Genomic DNA, 21,553 nt, shown 5'->3' with positions numbered 1-21,553 from the left:
GAGACCGGAGGGATGTTCCCTGCTCAAGAGGAGGCCGACAGGACGGTGTTTGTGGGGAATTTAGAGGCCCGAGTACGGGAAGAGATTCTTTACGAGCTGTTCCTTCAGGTACCGTCTGCGGGGGGCGGCGGAGGGGCGGGGAGCGTCAAGCCGGAAGCGCAGCCCGAGGGGCGGGGCACACCTGGACCACCCGGTGCCCGGCCCCCTTCCTGCCCCATCCTCAGCCTAGGTTTATAGTTTAGTTCCGTTTGGGCGCACCTGTCCCCACGTGAGCAGCTGGCATTGAAGTGATATAATGTGCGTCCTATCGCCGTCCCCACTGTACAGTTCTGCGGGTAAGGGGTGACTTGGCTCCCCCCAGCGCCCAGCCCTGAGTGAGGGCTTCCCAGAAACTGCCTGGGCCTTGAGTATCTTGGGCAAAACAGAAAACAGCCCTGTCACTGCCTTCCTTCAGGCAATAAGCACCCTCACGCCTTACATCCAGCGAAATGAGAGGTATAGATTTTAAAATGTTGCCCTATACATTACTTATGCCCCCAAGCCCTTTTATATGGAGGGTATTTTTACTCCAGTATGGTAAATGAAATTTAGTGATTTGGACAGCCGCATCATAGCTGACCAATTGATTCCTTGGGAAGCTCCCTGTATTTCATACCAAGAGGACTTTCTGGAAACTTTTTGAGACCCAGGACTTCCATGAGTAAGCCTCCTCTGTCTCCTCTAAACACTCACCTATTATATACATGTAGGTGTCACTTGCTAAAGAGATATCTTCATCCAGCCATTTATCTAACTCTTCAACATTTATTTATTTTTGAGACAGAGAGAGACAGAGCATGAATGGGGGAGGGTCAGAGAGAGAGGGAGACACAGAATCCGAAACAGACCCCAGGCTCTGAGCTGTCAGCACAGAGCCCAACGCGGGGCTCGAACTCAGGAACCGTGAGATCATGACCTGAGCCGAAGTCCGACGTTTAACCGACCAAGCCACCCAGGCGCCCCTATCTAACTGTTTAATGTTACAAAAATTACATGGCAAACACAAAGTAAGATGCTGAGCATACAAATTTAAGAGATAGGCCTTGGTTTTTCTAAAAGGGAAAATTTTAAATTTTTGATTTAAGATAATCTACAAAAGAGGGGGATATGTAATATAGCGTAGCTGTTTGACTCTGATGTCAGCAAAGTGACACTGGGCAAGTAAATGAATATCTCAGTACTTCAGTTTCCTTAAATGTCAAATGGTAGTAATAGCATCTACAGTATGATGTGGTGTGAAGGTTAAATAAATTAATCCAGGTAAAACAGTTAGAATTGAGCCTGGCACTTTTAAGCGTTTGCTGCTGCAAACTACTGCTACTACTGATAGTATTACTATTACTACTAACATCAAGAGAAATCAAGAAAGAATGACTTCTCTCTATCCTAATAAGGGCAAGTTCCAAGGGAGACTATAACAAAACTAAATTTCTAGGACTAAGTATGAGTACCGGTGGTGAAAAGGGTTCTTGATATAGTTTCTGAAAAGCCCTAACTTTGTGTCTGTCTACTGCTAATTATAGATATACACAATTTGGTAGACAGAATTCCCTCCCCACCCCAGGAACATAAAACTTGTTATTATTTGAAAAATATTGTTTATTTTAAGACTTTTATGCTTATTCTAATATGCCCTCTTAAAAAGATACTTAAGTTTAAAAAGTTTAAAAACCTGGCCTTTTTTAATCTGTTCTGATAGTTTCCTATAGTTTTTTCCCCAAATATCATTTGAAACTTATGACTCTAACTAAAAGAAAAAAAAAAATTTTAAGACAAAAAAGGAAAAAAAAAGAAAGAAAGGGAGGGAGGGAAGGAGGAAGGAAGAAAGGAAGGAAAACAGAAAGAAGCCTTATAGTTGTTTTCCCGTGAAGGCTTCTTTAATGATGAGCTTCCAAAAAGAAGGTGGGGAGCTGGTAAAGGGGTTGGGGATAATCATGAAGGCCCCACGCACTTACATTATTTCTAGTCAGCAGGGCCTGGATCCATCTATTTATATACATATATACATATATATATATGTATATATGTATATATTATAATGTAATATATAAATTATATACAAATATATAAAATTTTCTCATTTTTTATAATTTCACCATTAGAGATCAGGCAACCAAGCATATGTTTTTATTTTTGCCTTGGTCCTTCTATATTCTGGAAGGATTTGCTAAAGTGAGGTATCTTTTAAAAAGGCTTTTTAAAACACATAACCTTAGTCTTTAAAAAGATTGAAAGGTGATGGGATTGTTGCTATGAGCAAATCTTGTTGAAATTTATCTTTAAAAATGCTTTGGTATATCTTTGAATTTGTGAAATTCAAAGCATTTAAGCATATTCTGTTCATTTGTGATTTTATATATTTACTATCTGTAGAAGAACAATACTGATTAAAATTGATTTTATTTTATTACTGTGTATTTATCCTTTTACTAGTTTTTTTTAAAATTTCTCATTATCCTTTGACGTGAGAAAATCAGGTTTAATATTTTTGTACTTTTGACTAAGAAATACTGAAGTAAAGATGTGGGGGAGAAAGATAATGAATGCAGTTTCAAATGTGTTGAGTCTGAAGTACAGTCACACAGAGGTCTCTAAGAGTCATGAGTATAACAAATAGATTTGTTGGTGAAATGGTCTTTGAAGTCATAGGGAAGGATGAGCTAGTCCCTGGGAAAGCAGAAAATGAAAAAAAAGAAAGACTGAATCTTAAAATATAGTATAATTTTAAAGATAATAGTTAACATTTTTCTTTAAAGGCAGTTTATTTATCCAACTCTACAGAGAAAAGTAATCAATCATTAATATACAATTAAAAAGTATGAGCCATTTGCCATTAAATCTTGTTTATAAGTCTTTGTGGGTACTACCTGTAACACTTACAATGGGGGAGATGTAAGTTTTTAGTTTTAATTAACACTTTTTTATAATATTTGCTTCTACTTTTTAACTCTGTTTTCTAATTATAGGTTTTACTGTAAATACAATCTGAATATTTTAAATTTATTTTATCCCACTTTAGCAATACACAATGGAATAATATTCACCCATTGTTGGATTTGGAATCTTTCTAATTTTTCACTCATATAAATAGTGCACCTACTTAAAAGTTTTAAAGATATTAAAACTTTTTTTTCTTTGGAAATATTTACCAAATAGGATTATTAGATCAAAACACATGATAAATTTAGTTTCTCTTGTAAAAATGTTTAATCTTGACAAAAGAAATTAGGCCTCAATACAGTATTAACACTTTTTTTAGGATCACTCAAATAACATTAGGTTGGTGATTTCAATTTATTTTGAGTTTACACAGTTAATATGTATGGAGAAAAGTAGTATTTCATTCTTAGATTTAAATGCTCTCTACATTGTTTTGTTAAGCCTAACAGAGGGTTTTCTGTTCCTAATACTACAAATGTTTCCTTGATCTGCCAAAAAATACCAGAAAGTGTGATGAAATATTACTGTTAGTAAAATGTATATTTGCAGAACTACATAAAGCTATTATTGCTAACAAATTTTTTTAACTTTGAAGTTGAATATACTTGATTTATCTGAATGTAAAAAAATCTTTAGATTTATGAGAAAATAATTTTTAAGTTTCTTATAGGCTGGGCCATTAACCAAAGTGACTATATGCAAAGACAGAGAAGGAAAGCCGAAGTCTTTTGGATTTGTCTGCTTTAAACACCCTGAATCAGTGTCTTATGCCATAGCTTTGCTGAATGGAATTCGTTTATATGGAAGACCAATTAATGTACAGTATCGATTTGGTAGGTCTTGCCATCGATGAATCTTCCAAGTGTGTTTTGTTGATGGTGTTGTTCTCAGAGGTGTAAATATTGTGTGTTCTATATGATGTATAGGGCCCTTGTGGTCTCTGTTAAATTTTCTCAAAATACATGTGGACATTGAAAATGTTATATGACTAATTAGTATTGCCAACTCTATAGCACTTTTTTCTATATGAAAATTTAAAATGTTCTTAGTACCAGCCAGAAGGTAGCTACGATATTGCTATTTGCTGTTTTAAATTAAGCAAATCTAAATGAACTGCGGACACACAGCTCTGGCCTTTATACAGCAAGGCTATTTGCTAATCTTCTCGTCAGTGCTAATGTATGGTATCAAATACCTACTATTTGGAAGGTATAGTGAGTGTCTTAGTCATTCTTCTGGGAAAACCATGCTGTACATATTGCCCTGGATCAAAGTCCCTGCAAGAGCAGCTGGCTGAAAGTGGCTGCAGAGTGACCCTCAGTAACTGGAGGAAAGCTTCCTGACATGAATGACCTCAAATGCCTTCTCCTGCATACCCCCCAACAACTGGTTAAATACCAGGGAACACTGTGCTGCTGCTCTACCTCTTTCATGCTTTGAGGGACTGATAGAGGCGATGCTTATGCTCATGGTGCAGGGCTTGGGATGCTTATGTTCCCTCCCTCCCCAGATTATTCAAGGATATTGATGTATTCCTTGTTTGTTTTTTATTCCTCTCATTATACTAAAAATGAATAAGAATAAGAAAACAATACCTCATTGCAAAGGAAAAGGGTTTCTCCTTGTGTTTCTTTCTTTTATTTATTTTGTTAATGTTTTCTCAAAGCTAATTAGCTGTATAATGCTCTCAAGTACTTTCCGGTTAACTCACAAGGACTGGTAAAACGGGCCACGACATAGTATGTTCTGACACATCCCAGCCAGCTGCTCAGCATCCTAAGGTTGCATCCGCTTTTGCCAGTGCGGGTTGGGGAACTCATGCATTCTGCAAAGGATGCAAATAACACAAATGTTTGCCATTGTTAGTCTACAGGCATGTAGAACAATACAACATCAGGGACCTTATGGTCCCATATCAGTATCATTTTTCTGTACAGCCATTACTTTGGACAAATCTTGGTTGTAATTCATTCATTTGCAGTGATGTAAATAATTTATAAATATTACTTGGGAGATCAAAGATATATTTGGGTATCTTAATTATATGATTAAGGAATTTTAACCAGTGCTAAATCCTTTCAGGTTTCGAGTTTCTGTATGGCTTAATGTTAGAACTCAAAAAAAAAAAAAATGTACCATTAAGTAATCAGTTGTTCTATTTCTTCCATAGGGAGCTCTCGCTCTTCTGAACCAGCCAACCAAAGTTTCGAGAGCTGTGTTAAGATAAATTCACACAGCTACAGGTAATTAAAAATATTTTTTTTCAAAAAGGTAAAGCAAATAAATGTGTTCTTATACCAGCAGTAGTTTTTATATATACTGGACTATTGTAAAACCTTACTATTTAGACATAGGATAAAATTAAGCAATTCACTTTTTTTCTGAAACCATGAAAAGTGACAAAATATTTTCATTTAAAGTGGGGTTTTAATATTTTCATCAGTAGGTGGGAGAGATTTATGTTTCTAGTGTTCTTTATGGTTTACCTTGTGCCTGTCATAGTTGTTAAATTACTTAAGCATCCAAGGTGTCATTGTGATGATCACAGAGATACCATTATCCATATTTTATATTTGAATAAATTGAAATGCAAACGTTAACTAATTTTTAAGGTCATGAAGATGAAAAAGTGGTAGTGGCTAGTCTTGAAATAAAGCCTTCTGCCATTAAGCCATTCTGTTATTTATTTTACTACTTTTTAGAACTTCCCTATTGTAATTTTCCAAATATTCTAAAATTTTGCATTGGCTGATTTTTCGATGCAACGTTAGCCTCTAAGGACATTGTCAGGCAAGCTATCCCAGAGGTCATGGAACAGAAGGACTCTCAAACTGAATTAAGATGTTTGAGTCACACTGTTTATTAAACCAACTTAAAAGACACAGTGAAAAGCAACAGGAAAGATACTGGATAGGTTAGCACACTTAAGCAGTGGGTACAAATGGGCCGAAGGACCAGCGTACCGCGTTCTGGTTACACTAATATTCATGCACCGTTTTTCGCTCTGCTGCATCAGCTTTCCTCACTGCTAGCGTGCTTCTGAGAACTAGAGTTGAAGTTCAATAAGGATATCCATTCAGATGGAATATTCCCAGAATTTTCCTTCTCAAAGAGGGTCAGGGGCAAATATACCTGGCCACACAAGTAACTTGTTGGTTAGTCTGCTAGATGCCCCCAGGTTTTATCTGAGTTTCTGAGGCAGAGCAAAGATAAGAGAAGCAACATAATTGTTAGCCCAGGGGTGACATGATGAGGACATGGTGTTTCTTTCCCTTTTTGTCCATAAGTAACGTTCTTACTTATTCCATCCTATATTCTGTTGAATCTATCTATAGATGTCTGGCAGGATACTAACTTATTTCCTATCTATATTTAATATATATTATAAATTCTGCCTTTATCTCCCAAGTGATTTGCTTATTCTATCTCTAACCCAGCTTCATCACTGTTCCATAAACCGCCAGCTTACTTAGAGTCTATTACAAGCATTTCATCCATCGTATTTGTTTTTGCCTTCTGCAGCAGAACCGAATATTCTCAAGTAAACTAGCTGTAGCTGAAACTCCTGTCCCTCTGAGGCATAAGACAGTGCCTCTTAGGACTGACAATTACACAGGCTTATCTGTAGTAAAACTATTTCATCCCAAATAAAACACAGTGTGCTTCACATCATCTTTCTTCCCAGCATTTCTGTATCAGGGACATTAGAAGTTAAAAAGTAGGTACTGACATCAAATTGCCTGAATTTGAATTCTGCTTTTACCACTGTTTTAATGTTATGACCTTGGACAGGTTATTTCACCACACCATAACCTGTCTTTAAAATGAGGATAAGGGGCGCATAGGTGACTCAGTTAAGCATCCAACTCTTGGTTTCAGGTCAGGTCATGATCTCACGGTTCATGAGTTCGAGCCCCGTGTCGGGCTCTGCACTGACAGTGTGGAACCTACTAGGGATTCTCTCTCTCACTCTCTCTCTGCCCCTCCCCTGCTCATTCTCTCCCTCTCTCTCTCTCTCTCTAAATAAATAAATAAACTTAAAAAAAACAAAGATAATACCTCAAAGATTATTATGAGAATCAAATTTTGTAATAAATGCAATGTATTTAAAATACTGGACACATAGCAAGTATTCAGTGAATACTTTCAGCCAGTGTTACCAAAAAGGAGAGAGTAATTAACTGTGTTGGTAGGGGAAGTGCTATAGACTCCTGAATTGAGCTATATATTTAATATGAGAGTTTCCCCTCTTCTCGTGGTAAACTATACCTCTTTTTTCTCAGGAATTAGGAAGGAACAAGTTATTGCTACAATTTGAGCAGAGGTAGAAAGATAAGACAAACCTTGTAAGATGTTAACATAACTCTTGTATTCTGTACTTACATTTGACAAACTAACTCATCACAAATTCTAGGGTAGAAAATCAGAATTATAAGTATATTCCATAATACTACACTTCACCGGTAGTAGTACCTTATCTTCTAGTTATTTGTTATATTATAAAGGAAGAATGAGAATAGGTTATAGTAATGTCCAGAGAAAAGTGGTGTACATGTCAAACCCTTCGTCTTTCACTGGTCTTTCTTGGCAAAGGGTTTTTGTGCTTCTATTGATTGCCTCTCATACCTTCTGTTTTTAATAAATAGTTCCTGTATTAGTTTGTTAAAGCTGTCATAACAAAGTACCACAAACAGGTATTTAAACAACAGAAATATTTTGTCTCACAGTTCTGAAGGCTAGGAGCCCAAGATCAAGGTGCCCAAAGAGTTAGTTCCTTCTGAGGGCTGTGAGAAAGAGTCTGTTCTGTGTCTCTCCCTTAGCATCTCCTGGTTATTTGGCAATATTTGATATTCCTTAGCTTATAGACCCATCACCTCTATCTCTGCTTTCATCTTCATATGGTGTTTTCCCTGTGTGCACCCATCTCTAAATTTCCCCCTTTTATAAAGATACCAGTCCTGGGGCATCTGGGTGGCTCAGTCAGTTAAGCGTCCAACTCTTGATCTCAGCTCAGGTCATGATCTTACAGTTCATGAACTTGAGCCCCGCATCAGTGTCTGCACATGATAGCACAGAGGCTGCTTGGGATGCTGTCTCTCCTTCTCTCTGCCTCCCCCTCCCCCCAGTCTCTCAGTCTCTCTCTCAAAAAAAAAATAAATAAATAAACATAAAAAAAATAAAAATAAAAAAATAAAGACACCAGTCCTATTGGATTAGCAGCTCATGCTACTCTAGTATGACCTCCTCTTGATTATATCTGCAACAATCCTATTTCCAAATAAGGTCGCATTCTGAGGTTTAGGGGGTTAGGATTTCAAAATAATAAATTTGAGGTGACAGTTTAGCTCATAACCCTTCCCAATTTACATGCAATTCTTCTATGTAGACAACTGTGCATGCCCAGATACTCACATAGGAAGGATCGTGGTTTTAGAGAATCTGTAATTGCTTTCATGATGGTGCTAATTTCACTATTTCTGCTACTGAGGTCATATCTTCCCTACTCTAGAATTTCATTGCACTTTCCATTTGTTTCTTTACTATCGCTTGTTCTATACACATGTTCTGGTCTTTGCACCTTGTCTCCAAATCAGGCTATTATATTCCCCCCCCCCGAAAAATCCTTCATCCTTCACATCCTTACTTCCCATACACTTCCTCTTTTATAACTGACAGCTGTCTAATTCCTTCCTTAATGAAATTTACTCTTCCTCTGGTTTTTGCAGTACTGTCACCGCTTATAAATGGGATCTCCGCCTATCCACCTAACTGCTTCCTGTCATTCACCTGTCCTCATTTTTGCCTTTACCTGCCTGTGTTAGTTTTTTTAATATGAAATTTATTGTCAAATTGGTTTCCATATGACACCCAGTGCTCATCCTAACAGGTGCCCTCCTCAATGCCCATCACCCACCCTCCCCTCCCTCCTATCCCCCATCAACCTCACTTTATTCTCAGTTTTTAAGAGTCTCTCATGGTTTGGCTCCTTCCCTCTCTAACTTTTTTTTTCCCTTCCCCTCCCCCATGGCCTTCTGTTAAGTTTCTCAGAATCCACGTAAGAGTGAAAACATATGGTATCTGTCTTTCTCTGTATGACTTATTTCACTTACCATAACACTCTCCAGTTCCATCCACGTTGCTACAAAAGGCCATATTTCATTCTTTCTCATTGCCAAGTAGTATTCCATTGTGTATATAAACCACAATTTCTTTATCCATTCATCAGTTAATGGACATTTAGGCTCTTTCCATAATTTGGCTATTGTTGAAAGTGCTGCTATAAACATTGGGGTACAAGTCTCCCTATGCATCAGCACTCCTGTATCCCTTGGGTAAATTCCTAGCAGTGCTATTGCTGGGTCATAGGGTAGATGTATTGTTAATTTTTTGAGGAACTTCCACACTGTTTTCCAGAGCGGCTGTACCAGTTTGCATTTCCACCAACAGTACAAGACGGTTCCCGTTTCTCCACATCCTCTCCAGCATCTATAGTCTCCTGATTTGTTCATTTCAGCCACTCTGACTGACGTGAGGTGGTATCTGAATGTGGTTTTGATTTGTATTTCCCTGATGAGGAGCGACGTTGAGCATCTTTTCATGTGCCTGTTGGCCATCTGGAAATCTTTAGAGAAATGTCTGCTCATGTCTTCTGCCCATTTCTTCACTGGATTATTTGTTTTTCAGGTGTGGAGTTTGGTGAGTTATTTATAGATTTTGGATACTATCCCTTTGTCTGATATGTCATTTGCAAATATCTTTTCCCATTCCATCAGTTGCCTTTTAGTTTTGTTGATTGTTTCCTTTGCAGTGCAGAAGCTTTTTATCTTGATGAGGTCCCAATAGTTCATTTTTGCTTTTAATTCCCTTGCCTTTGGAGATGTGTCAAGTAAGAAATTGCTGCGGCTGAGGTCAGAGAGGTTTTTCCTGCTTTCCCCTCTAGGCTTTTGATGGTTTTCTGTCTCACATTCAGGTCCTTCATCCATTTTGAGTTTATTTTTTGTGAATTGTGTAAGAAGGTGGTCTAGTTTCATTCTTCTGCATGTTGCTGTCCAGTTCTCCCAGCACCATTTGTTAAAGATACTGTCTTTCTTCCATTGGATATCCTTTCCTGCTTTGTCAAAAATTAGTTGGCCATAAATTTGTGTATCCAATTCTGGGGTTTCTATTCTATTCCATTGGTCAGTGTGTCTGTTTTGTGCCAATACCATGCTGTCTTGATGATTATAGCTTTGTAGTAGAGGCTGAAGTCTGGGATTGTGATGCCTCGTGCTTTGGTCTTCTTCTTCAAAATTACTTTGGCTATTCGGGGTCTTTTGTGGTTCCATACAAATTTTAGGATTGCTTGTTCTAGCTTTGAGAAGAATGGTGGTGCAGTTTTGATTGGGATTGAATTGAATGTGTAGATTGCTTTCAGTAGTATTGACATTTTAACAATATTTATTCTTCCAATCCATGAGTATGGAATGTTTTCCCATTTCTTTGTTATCTTCTTCAATTTCCTTTGTAAGCTGTCTATAGTTTTCAGCATACAGATCTTTTACATCTTTAGTTAGGTTTATTCCTAGGTATTTTATGCTTCTTGGTGCAATTGGGAATGGGATCAGTTTCTTTATTTGTCTTTCTGTTGCTTCATTATTAGTGTATAAGAATGCAACTGATTTCTGTACATTAAATTTGTATCCTGCGACTTTGCTGAATTCATGTATCAGTTCTAGCAAACTTTTGTAGAGTCTATCAGGTTTTCCATGTATAATATCATGTCATCTGCAACAAGTGAAAGCTTGACTTCATCTTTGCCAATTTTGATGCCTTTGATTTCCTTTTGTTGTCTGATTGCTGACACTAGAACTTCCAACACTATGTTAAACAATAGCAGTGAGAGTGGACATCCCTGTCGTGTTCCTGATCTCAGGAGAAAGCTCTCAGTTTTTCCCTATTGAGGATGATATTAGCTGTGGGCTTTTCATAAATGGCTTTTATGATGTTTAAGTATGTTCCTTCTATCTCAACTTTCTCAAGGGTTTTTATTAAGAAAGGATGCTGAATTTTGTCAAATGCTTTTTCTGCATCAATTGACAGGATCATATGGTTCTTATGTTTCTTTTATTAATGTTATGTATCACATTGATGATTTGCGAATGTTGAGCCAGTCCTGCAGCCCAAGAATGAATCCCACTTGATCATGTTGAATAATTCTTTTTATACGCTGTTGAATTTGATTTGCTAGTATCTTATTGAGAATTTTTGCATCCATATTCACCAGGGATATTGGCCTGTAGTTCTCTTTTTTGCTGGGTCTCTATCTTGTTTGGGGATCAGAGTAATGCTGGCTTCATAGAATGAGTCTGGAAGTTTTCCTTCCCTTTCTATTTTTTGGAACAGCTTGAGGAGGATAGGTATTGTCTCTGCTTTAAATGTCTGGTAGAATTCCCCAGGGAAGCCATCTGGTCCTGGACTCTTATTTGTTGGGAGATTTTTGATAACTGATTCAATTTCTTTGCTGGTTATGGGTCTGTTCAAGTTTTCTATTTCTTCCTGTTTGAGTTTTGGAAGTGTGTGGGTGCTTAGGAATTTGTCCATTTCTTCCAGGTTGTCCAATTTGTCGGCATATAATTTTTTATAGTATTTCCTGATAATTGCTTGTATTTCTGACAGATTAGGTGTAATAATTCCATTGTCATTCATGATTCTATCTATTTGGGTCATCTCCCTTTTCTTTTTGAGAAGCCTGGCTAGAGGTTTATCAATTTTGTTTATTTTTTCAAAAAACCAACTCTTGGTTTCATTGATCTGCTCTACAGCTTTTTAGATTCTATATTGTTTATTTCTGCTCTGATCTTTATTATTTATTTTCTTCTGCTGGGTTTGGGGTATCTTTGCTGTTCTGCTTCTGTTTCCTTTAGGTGTGCTGTTAGATTTTGTATTTGGGATTTTTCTTGTTTCTTGAGATAGGCCTGGATTGCAATGTATTTTCATCTCAGGACTGCCTTCGCTGCATCCCAAAGTGTTTGGATTGTTGTATTTTCATTTGATTCCATTGGTTAAGCCATTCATTCCTTAGTAGGGTGTTCTTTAACCTCCATGCTTTTGGAGGTTTTCCAGACTTTTTCCTGTGGCTGATTTCAAGTTTCATAGCATTGTGGTCTGAAAGTGTGGATGGTATGATCTCAATTCTTTTGTACTTATGAAGGGCTGTTTTGTGACCCAATATGTGATCTATCTTGGAGAATGTTCCATGTGCACTCAAGAAGAAAGTATATTCTGTTGCTTTGGGATGCAGATATATCTAAATATATCTGTCAAGTCCATCTGGTCCACTGTATCATTCAGGGCCCTTGTTTCTTTATTGATCCTATGTCTAGATGATCTATCCATTGTTGTAAGTGGGGTATTAAAGTCCCCTGAAATTACCACATTCTTATCAATAAGATTGATTATGTTTGTGATTAATTGTTTTATATATTTGGGGACTCCCATATTCGGCGCATAGACCTTTATAATTGTTAGCTCTTCATGATGGATAGACCCTGTAATTATTATATAATACCCTTCTTCATCTCTTGTTACAGCCTGAAATTTAAAGTCTAGTTTGTCTGATATAAGTATGGCTATTCCAGCTTTCCTTTGACTTCCAGTAGCATGATAGTTCTGCATCCCCTCACTTTCAATCTGAAGGTGTCCTCAGGTCTAAAATGAGTCTCTTGTAGACAGCAAATAGATGGGTCTTGTTTTTTTATCCATTCTTATACCCTGTGTCTTTTGGTTGGAACATTTAGTCCATTTACATTCAGTGTTATTATTGAAAGTTATGGGTTTAGAGTCATTATGATGTCTGTAGTTTCATGCTTATAGTGATGTCTCTGGTACTTTGTGGTCCTTGCAACATTTCACTCACAGAATTCCCCCTTAGGATATCTTGTAGGGCTGGTTTAGTGGTGATGAATTCCTTCAGAGTTTGTTTCTTTGGGAAAACCTTTATCTCTCCTATTCTGAATGACAGACTTGCTTGATAAAGGATTCTCGGCTGCATGCTTTTTCTGTTCATCACATTAAAGATTTCCTGCCATTCCTTTCTGGCCTGCCAAGTTTCAGTAGATAGGTCTGCTACTATTCTTATGTGTCTACCTTTGTAAGTTAGAGCCTGTTTATCCCTAGCTACTTTCAGAATTTTCTCTTTATCCTTGTATTTTGCCAGTTTCACTATGATATGTCGTGCAGAAGATTGATTCAAGTTACGTCTGAAGGGAGTTCTCTGTGCCTCTTGGATTTCAATGCCTTTTTCCTTCCCCAGATCAGGGAAGTTCTCAGCTATGATTTGTTCAAGTACACCTTCAGCCCCTTTCTCTCTCTCTTCTTCTGGAATTCCTATGATATGGATATTGTTCCATTTGATTGCATCACTTAGTTCTCTAATTCTCCCCTCATACTCCTGGATTTTTGTATCTCTCTTTTTCTCAGCTTCCTCTTTTTCAATAATTTTATCTTCTAATTCACCTATTCTCTCCTCTGCCTCTTCAATCCATGCTATGGCCACTTCCATCTTATTTTGCACCTCATTTATATCATTTTTTTAGCTCCACATGACAATTTCTTAGTCTTTTGATCTCTGTAGCAATAGATTCTCTGCTGTCCTGTATGTGTTTTTCAAGCCCAGCGATTAATTTCATGACTATTATTCTAAATTCTTGTTCTTTTATATTGCTTAAATTGTTTTTGATCAATTCATTAGCTGTCGCTACTTCCTGGAGTTTCTTTGAGGATAATTCTTCCATTTTGTCGTTTTGGGTAGTCCCTGTGGAGGGTGGCTCCAAACTGCAAGGCACTTCTCCTGTGCTGTTCGGAGTAACTTGTGTTGTTGGGCAGGGCCACAGTCAGACCCAATGTCTGCCCCTAGCCCACTGCTGGGGCCACAGTCAGACTGGTGTGTACCTCATCTTCCCCTCTCCCAGAGTCAGGACTCACTGTGGAGTGGTGTGGCCCCTGTCTGGGCTACTTGCACACTGCCAGGCTTGTGGTGCTGCTTCCATGGGATCTGGCGTATTAGCCGGGGTGGATCTGCAAGGTGCACAGGGGCAGGAGGGGCAGGCTTAGCTCACTTTGACGTTGGTGGTCCCCTGCGGGAGGGGCCCTGCAGCACCTGGAGGGAGGCAGGCCTGTCGGAGGGATGGATCCACAGAAGCACAGCGTTGGGTGTTTGCAGGGTGCAAGCAAGTTCAGTGACGGGAACTGGTTCCCTTTGGAATTTTGGCTGGGGAATGAGAGAGGGAGAGGGCGCTTGCCAGTGCCTTTGTTCCCCTGCTGAGCTGAGCTCTGTCTTCCGGGACTCAACAACTCTCCTGGCATCCTCTCGCCCTCCCCACTCTCCAAGAGCAGAGCTTTTGACTTATAACATTCCAGATGTTAAGTTCCACTGGCTGTCAGAACTCATGGAGTCCAGCCCCTCTGTTTTTGCAATTCAGACTCGGGGCTCTGCCCTGCCGGGCGGGCTTCCCATCCACTGCCCTGGTTCCCTCCCGCCAGTCTGTGTAGCATGCACCGCCTCTCTGTCCTTCCTACCCTCTTCGTGGGCCTCTGTCTATGCTTGGCTCTGGAGTCCGTTCTGCGAGTCTTCTGATGGTTTTCTGGGCTATTTAGGCCGATGTGGGTGGAATCTAAGTGATCAGCAGGAGGAGGTGAGCCCAGCGTCCTCCTACGCCGCCATCTTCCCAGGTCCCAAAAACATGCCTGTATTAGTTTTACCCTTTCTCCCAGCACCTCTTTCCTAAGGATTAGTCGTATTAGCATTAAAATTGTGGAATACTGAGGAGCAAGTAGCAAATGAAGGCTAGTTGTTCTAACATTGGAATTTATTAAACATCTTCATAGAAGCAAATATTACACTTACATATGAAACTTTAGCTCACGACTATTCTTGAATTAGGGATTTTTATTATCTTAATTCATGTGTGAAAGAAATCAGCAAACATGGCTTGATGGTAACATTAACAGTCCATTTAGGAAAGAGCATAATTTTTATAGTTAAACAGTGAAGATACCTTCCAAAATAAATTGAGGATAAATTCTATATTTCTTTCACTTTTTATATCTGTAGAAAATTAAATGCATTCTTGGTGGTTACTAATGACTAGCTTTGCTCTCTTCATATCTAAGTGTTCTTTTTCTTTGTACAAATATAACATATTGAACATTTTCCTATCAGAAAGTCAGTTGTGACTCTATATATTTAGATTTCAGTATGTTACCAATTAATAAGATATAAGGCACTATGAGGTCACTATTTTATCAGTATAATGTCTGATCATTTGTATGTATATGTTTCAAGTTAATCTTAATCGAGTTGTCTTAGGGAAGCTTTGTTTTTTAATTACAAAGAGCTTTTATTATTTTTTTATTGTTTTTTAGAAAAAAGGACATTTGTGTGTAAGAATTTTAACTGTTCATTAATTTTTCTTTTCCCTTCCCAAAGAAATGAAGAAGTTGTGGGCAGATCTTCCTTTCCCATGCAGTTTTTTCCAATTAATGGTGCAACTTTACCTCAAGAATATTTTTTCTTTCAGAAAATGGTAAGTTTGATATGCCTTTGGTTCAATGTATAATATAATACAGACTACGGTGGAACTTACGGTTCTCAAATCTCAACCTGGAGTGAAGGCAGAGGCTGTCTTCTGCCCAGTGATGGTCGGCTCTAACACAGGCATCTTCAGTCTCAAACTTAGTACCTGAGCGAGTGTGTCAGCACAAAGCGGGTAGATGGTAGTGAGGATGCACTGTGGTCCAAGGAAAATTTGAATAGAGAGTTCTCATTTAAATTTAAATTTAATGTAATTTAGGTTCTCAGTTGGTAGAGTAAACTGCATTATTTCCAAAGGCTCTCAAAAATGTAGTTCCAGCCTAGAAATTATAAGTATGGTCACAATAAGTTAAAGGGGAACTTAGGAAAATATTTTTCTTTTAACTCTTCATTTTATGCCTAATAAAACTGAGGGATACAAATAGGCCCAAGACAGCTTGTCAGTGACAGATGTGGGATTGTAACACAAGTAGTGTGATTCACAGGTTGTGATTTTTTTTTTAAATACCCAACATATATGTGAGCTTCAGATGTTTCACGTAGGCATTTTCATTTTGTAAACATAAGGAACATCGAGAATTGAACCTCTGGAAAAAAATTTTCTTAGTTACAGTGAGATACTAACAAACAACCAGTTCTCATTCAAAACTGTCAATATCCTTCTTCCTACATGTCATGTTGTTGGTAGAGATGAGAAACATACGCACCCATGGATGCACTCACACACACAAGTTCATTTTGTCTCTATTAATCTTTCATCTACTTTGTGTAGTTAGAAACTTGAATTAAAAACAAGAAAGTGTCTATCTTAATAGTGGACAAACATGCTCTATCGTACGATGGCCATTAGCCGCATGTGAGAATAAGGAGCTTTTAATTTTACTTAATTTTAATTTTTATTAAAATTTAAAAACAGATAACTCGGTTCAGTTATTAGAATATTTTTTAAATTTTTTTAATGTTTATTTTTGAAGGAGAGAGAGTCAGAGCATGAGCAGGGGAAGGGCATAGAGAGAGGGGGACACAGAATCCGAAGCAGGCTCCAGGCTCTGAGCCATCAGCACAGGGCCTGACGCGGGCTCGAACCCACAAACCGGGAGATCATGATCTGAGCCAAAGTCGGGTGCTTAACCGGCTGAACCACTCAGGCGCCCTCAGTTATTAGAATATTTTTAAGAATATTTGAAACCTTGGGTATGTGAATCTCCTTTTTCAAATGTAAATTTTGGATAATCTAAATTCAGATCAAGTATTGTCTGTGCAAATGTAGCATCTTTATTGAGACGTGCTATAAGTATAACATGCACAACAAATTTTAAAGACTTGGTATGCAAAAGGGAAAGTAAAAAAGCTCATTAATAATTCTTATATTATTCACATGTTCAAATGACAGTATTTGGGATATTTTGGGATAAATAAAATACATTATTAATATTAGAAACAGTATTATAAACAAAATATTTTATTTTCATATTGTAGCTACTAGAAAATGTAAAACTGTATCTGTGGCTTGTACTGTATTTCTGTAAGGCAGCACTAATCTGTATTGTAATAAGGCATATACTACCTTCAATCTTCACATTAACCATTTAAGGAAACTACCACATTGCCGTTTTGAAGTCACTGTCCTTCTAACACGCGGTTTAGTTTGCTCGTAGTTATTTGTAACTGTTAACTTTTTTTAAACGTTTGGGCTTGTTTTGGTAGAAGATTATCTTCTTTTTCATGGCAGTGGCACGCGTATAACCCAGCACTGCAGCTTCCATACTACGAGGTGACAGCACCGCTTCCCAGTAGCACGGCCATGTCTTCTCCCCTAAATTGTGTTCCAGATCTAGAGGCTGGACCCAGCTCTTATGAATGGACTCACCAACAGCCCAGCGAACCTGACCTTCATCAGACGAATAAACGAAAGAGGCAAAAACAAACCAGTGACAGTGACAGTAGCACAGAAAATAATAGAGGAAATGAATATAGCCAAAAGTTCCGAAAGTGTAAGAAAAAGAAAAGATATTAGGGATTATGTTCAAATGAAATTTGTCTATACTGCTCTTCATTTTCTTTAAAAAAAAAAAAAACAAAAACACAAACAACCGGTATTCTCCTAAATGACCAGTTTCGTGGCTTTCTTGTGCTGTTTGAAATATATAATAATATGACATCTGATTTCCTGTTAAGTGACAAAAATTTTTGTCTTGAATGACAAAAACTTAAAAATAATATAATGTATTTTTTGTATTTGTAGTAGTATTTTTGACACATTGTCAACAAGAAATACGCTTTGAGTTATTATATTTTAGTACTGATGATGGCATTGCACTAACTTCTCAATCAGAAGTCACTTCCTGAGCACTTGTGGATAAGGCACCCTGCTCTCCAAGACTGTTGCCTATATGGAGCGGTGGATTTTCTGAATGAAAACTAGTGTAAATATTTAGGAGTTGCATGTTGTTCCTAACAAAGATGGAAAAGCAGGCTTTAGTTTCCTTTGTGAATAACATTTTATCTTCTATGTCTAAATATGGTGTTTCTGAGCCTTACTCTCCTGCAGCTTTATTTCATAAAATGAGGATACCAAAGGAAAGCTTATTATCATGGGACTGGTTTTTAGATCCTTCCCTTTTTATGTAACTGTATATAAATAGGAATACCTGCGTCTTTACTTCTCGCTTAATTGTAGTTCATGAAAATTAGCTATGACTGTATTACCCAACCTCTTTTGTCAGCTGGGTTTGATATAGTATATTTGACATACTTAAATCTTGATGATGAACAATAAATAGAATGATACTTCATTAATGTATGGTATTTAATATTTATTATCAAATCATATTTCTTGTCTCTGGTTCATTTATTTTATTTTTTATTTTAGAGAGAGAATGGGAGCAGGGGAGAGGGACAGAGGGGGAGAGAGAGAGTGAGAGAGAGAGGGGCTCTGGATTTCCGTAGATATTATATTTTAAAGCAGAAAGTTCAAAGGACATCTTTTTTTACAAAGGATGCTTCTGTACCTCAAGCCTGAGGAAGTTCAGTGAACACAACTTCTCTGGTTTGCATTAAGTGATATTTTCTGAAGTTGATAGTGATGATGTTATTTGATCAGAATGGGTTCTACAAGGTCACGTGAGGCCACAACTGTGGACTAAGTCTACTACCAGTCATGCCCAACCTGCAAAAATTACTTCATGTGTGTGTAGAAACTGCTTTAGCAGATGAGATCAAGTAATCTATTACCTGGTTCCCAGTAATATTTCCTTTTCAGTTTCCAATACCATCTTGTTATATCATTAACAGGTATAAGGGTTAAGAAACACATGTGCTACTTGCATTGTAATTAGAAAACATAACCAGTATGTAAGGAAGGATACAAACTCACATATTTCCTGTGTTATAAGCTCTGAGAATTATTGGCTTTCAACAAGTTTATAGAACATCATCTACTGCAAGGAACCTGGATATAACAATAATTGTTTCAACTACTGGACCTTGCTTGGGGAGTTTAATAAATGAAAACATACTGTAAGTGAATACTGTTAATCAGTCCCATACACTATGAATCCTAATAATTAATGTCTTTGCTTCTATTTCTATATGAGAAAATTAGTAATATCCTGGATAGGAAAATAACTTTCACCCCAGCTGCTTGCCCCAGGCTGGCAACAAATCTTCACTGATTTTATCCCACCTCTAAGTTAATCACAAGGGAAAACATTGCAGATTCTCTTGCATGCCAATCAAAACCCTTGGAGTTATTCTAGACAGTTCCTGTCACTCCCATTTCTAAGTAGTCATTAACTCCTCATTGTGACCTTGTTCAGGTTCTCTTCATTTCCTGCTGGAGTACTCATTAAAGCAAATCAATCAACAAGGAATGATTATCATTCCAAACACAGAGTTTGGTGCTGAGGTGACAGACATCACTGGAAAAGTTTGATCCCAACATTCAAGGAGTTTATGGTCTTCTGGCATAGATGCAGAGTTAGGTGATTTCAGGATAATGTTATAGTAGAGGTAAACAGAGCACAATAGGAGGGCATGAGAGTCTCCATTCCTCAAGACAATAAATCCTGGGAGGAAGAAAGGCAGTCACCCGAATACACAGAAAAAAAGGGAGAATACCTAGAAGTCCAGTTTTCTATCCTGACTCTCAACTGTTCTCACATTTTTAGGCCTGCTCTTTACCTATCCTTGGAAGAATGGCTCCAAGTTTTAAACCGGTATTAGTAAAATGGTTTGCCTCTTGTCAATATCACCCCAACCTCTTAAGGATACAGGAACATGGGTTATGCAATGTATTTTTTAAATCATGTTCTTATGGAATAGTGTAGTGGAAAGAGAAAATTTAAGGTCAATAACAAAGTTGGATGTTGATAACAGCAAACTGCTGAGGAAAAAAGATATATATATACACACATATATATGTACACACACACACACACACACACACACATATATATATTTTAAAGAACATGTTTAGGGATTAAAAACTCAAAGCAGGAAAGAAATCCATGTGGATATCTGAGGAATGAACACCAGGCAAAGGGAACAGCAGAGTCAAAGACCCCATGGGGGAAGCATTCCAGGGAAGAAAGAGAATATGGCTAATATGGTGGAGGAGGTTGATCACAGCAGAGATGTGAACAGAAGATAATGGGAACTTACAGGTCATTGTAACAACCTTGACATATTATTCTTAGCAGGGATGTCTTGTGGATGGGGTGTGGGGAGTGAGGGTAGGACAAGGGCAGAAATATTGAGACTATTGAAGTTATCCAGTCAAGAGGACATGGTTGTTTGGATCAAAACAGTAACAGTAGAAGTGGTCAGGTTCTAGATGTATTTTAAAGGTAAAGATGACCATTCACTAAGTATTCTAATCATGGGAAAGAGGGAATGAAGGGTAACCAATGACTCGTAAGGTATTTGGTTAGAGCAACTGGAAGAATTACCATTTACTGATATGGGCAAAACTATGGAGGAGTAAGTTTTAGAGCAAAATCTGGAGAATTTTGGACATGTTAATTATGATTTGCATGTCAGAAATCTAATAGATATCAAGAAATTTGTACATATAAATCTGAAGTCCAGAGAAAGATCTAGGTTGAAGATTTAAATATTATATATCAGTGGTATTTCAAGCCTTAAGACTGGATAAGACCATCTAGGAAGTGTGTGTAGGTAGAAAGGAGAGGAGCTCCAAGGTCTATGCCCTGGGTATTGCCAGTATTCGTACCATAGGGAGATGAGGAAGAACCGCAGTAGAATGACAAACAGAACATGGTATCTGGGAATCCAAGCGAAGACAGTGTTTCCAGGAGGAAGAAATAATTAGTTGTGTCAAATGCTATTGATAGATCAGGTAAGATAAGTACTCAGAATTGGTCACTGGATTTAGCAATGATGTTTCATATAAGACATTTTGGTTAAATGATTCTGGCACAAGCATGATCAGACTGATTTCGAGTGAGAATGAGAAAATAACTATAGGTAATGGACTGCAAAAGGATAATTTATTCAAGTTTCTTCCTGTGAAAGGGAGGAGAGAAAGGGACATAAGAAAGATATGTGGTTAAAAGATTTTTATTGGGTTGGTTAGTTTATGTTCTTAAAAACCTAGAGAATGTCAAAAATTTTGTTGTTGGCCCTTTTCCCAACTTCTGATGCTTAAATATTTTTTTTTCTTTTTTTAAATTCTTATTCTTGTTTTAATCGGTTTTTGGAGAACGAGGAGATAAAACTCTGTTTCTCAGTATGTCAGTGTGTCAGGTCTAAAAGGAATTTCTATTTGCTGATTTTTAAATCCTTCTTTATCTTAAGAAAATTCACTCCTTTTTATATATACTTAAATAATTTTCCAGGGTTTTTTTTATTTAATTTCCAGAGCAGATTTTAATTTCCATATAGTTTGTGGGGGATAAGTGTAGGAGTGGCCCGGGTTTGTACCAATGGGTTAACAAGGCATAAAGAAATACAAAGTCATAAAATGCTCACACCCAAGTTTGG

The 21,553-nt window shown here is 37.6% G+C and overlaps 1 protein-coding gene across 1 annotated transcript; it reads left to right on the top strand.

Moving 5' to 3' along the window:
* Nucleotides 1–3: 3 nt before the first annotated feature.
* RBM11 (RNA binding motif protein 11) lies at nucleotides 4–18,382 on the top strand. Its single transcript, XM_043593850.1, has 5 exons — nucleotides 4–108; nucleotides 3,650–3,812; nucleotides 5,150–5,222; nucleotides 15,446–15,542; nucleotides 17,283–18,382. Exons 1-5 carry the CDS (start codon nucleotides 13–15, stop codon nucleotides 17,565–17,567), a joined length of 714 nt encoding a protein of 237 aa, XP_043449785.1. The 5' UTR covers nucleotides 4–12; the 3' UTR covers nucleotides 17,568–18,382.
* The last annotated feature ends 3,171 nt before the right edge of the window (nucleotides 18,383–21,553 follow it).

The sequence above is a fragment of the Prionailurus bengalensis genome, chromosome C2 (assembly GCF_016509475.1).
Source record: "Prionailurus bengalensis isolate Pbe53 chromosome C2, Fcat_Pben_1.1_paternal_pri, whole genome shotgun sequence".
NCBI classification, from domain to species: Eukaryota; Metazoa; Chordata; class Mammalia; order Carnivora; family Felidae; genus Prionailurus; species Prionailurus bengalensis.
This window is presented reverse-complemented; position numbering and strand designations above follow the sequence as displayed.

Coding starts and splice junctions, on each gene's coding strand:
- RBM11 (XM_043593850.1), top strand. CDS start 13: ATGTTCCCTGCTCAAGAGGAGGCCGACAGGACGGTGTTTGTGGGGAAT. Junction 109..3,649: donor TTTACGAGCTGTTCCTTCAG/GTACCGTCTGCG, acceptor AGTTTCTTATAG/GCTGGGCCATTAACCAAAGT. Junction 15,543..17,282: donor ATTTTTTCTTTCAGAAAATG/GTAAGTTTGATA, acceptor TTTTCATGGCAG/TGGCACGCGTATAACCCAGC.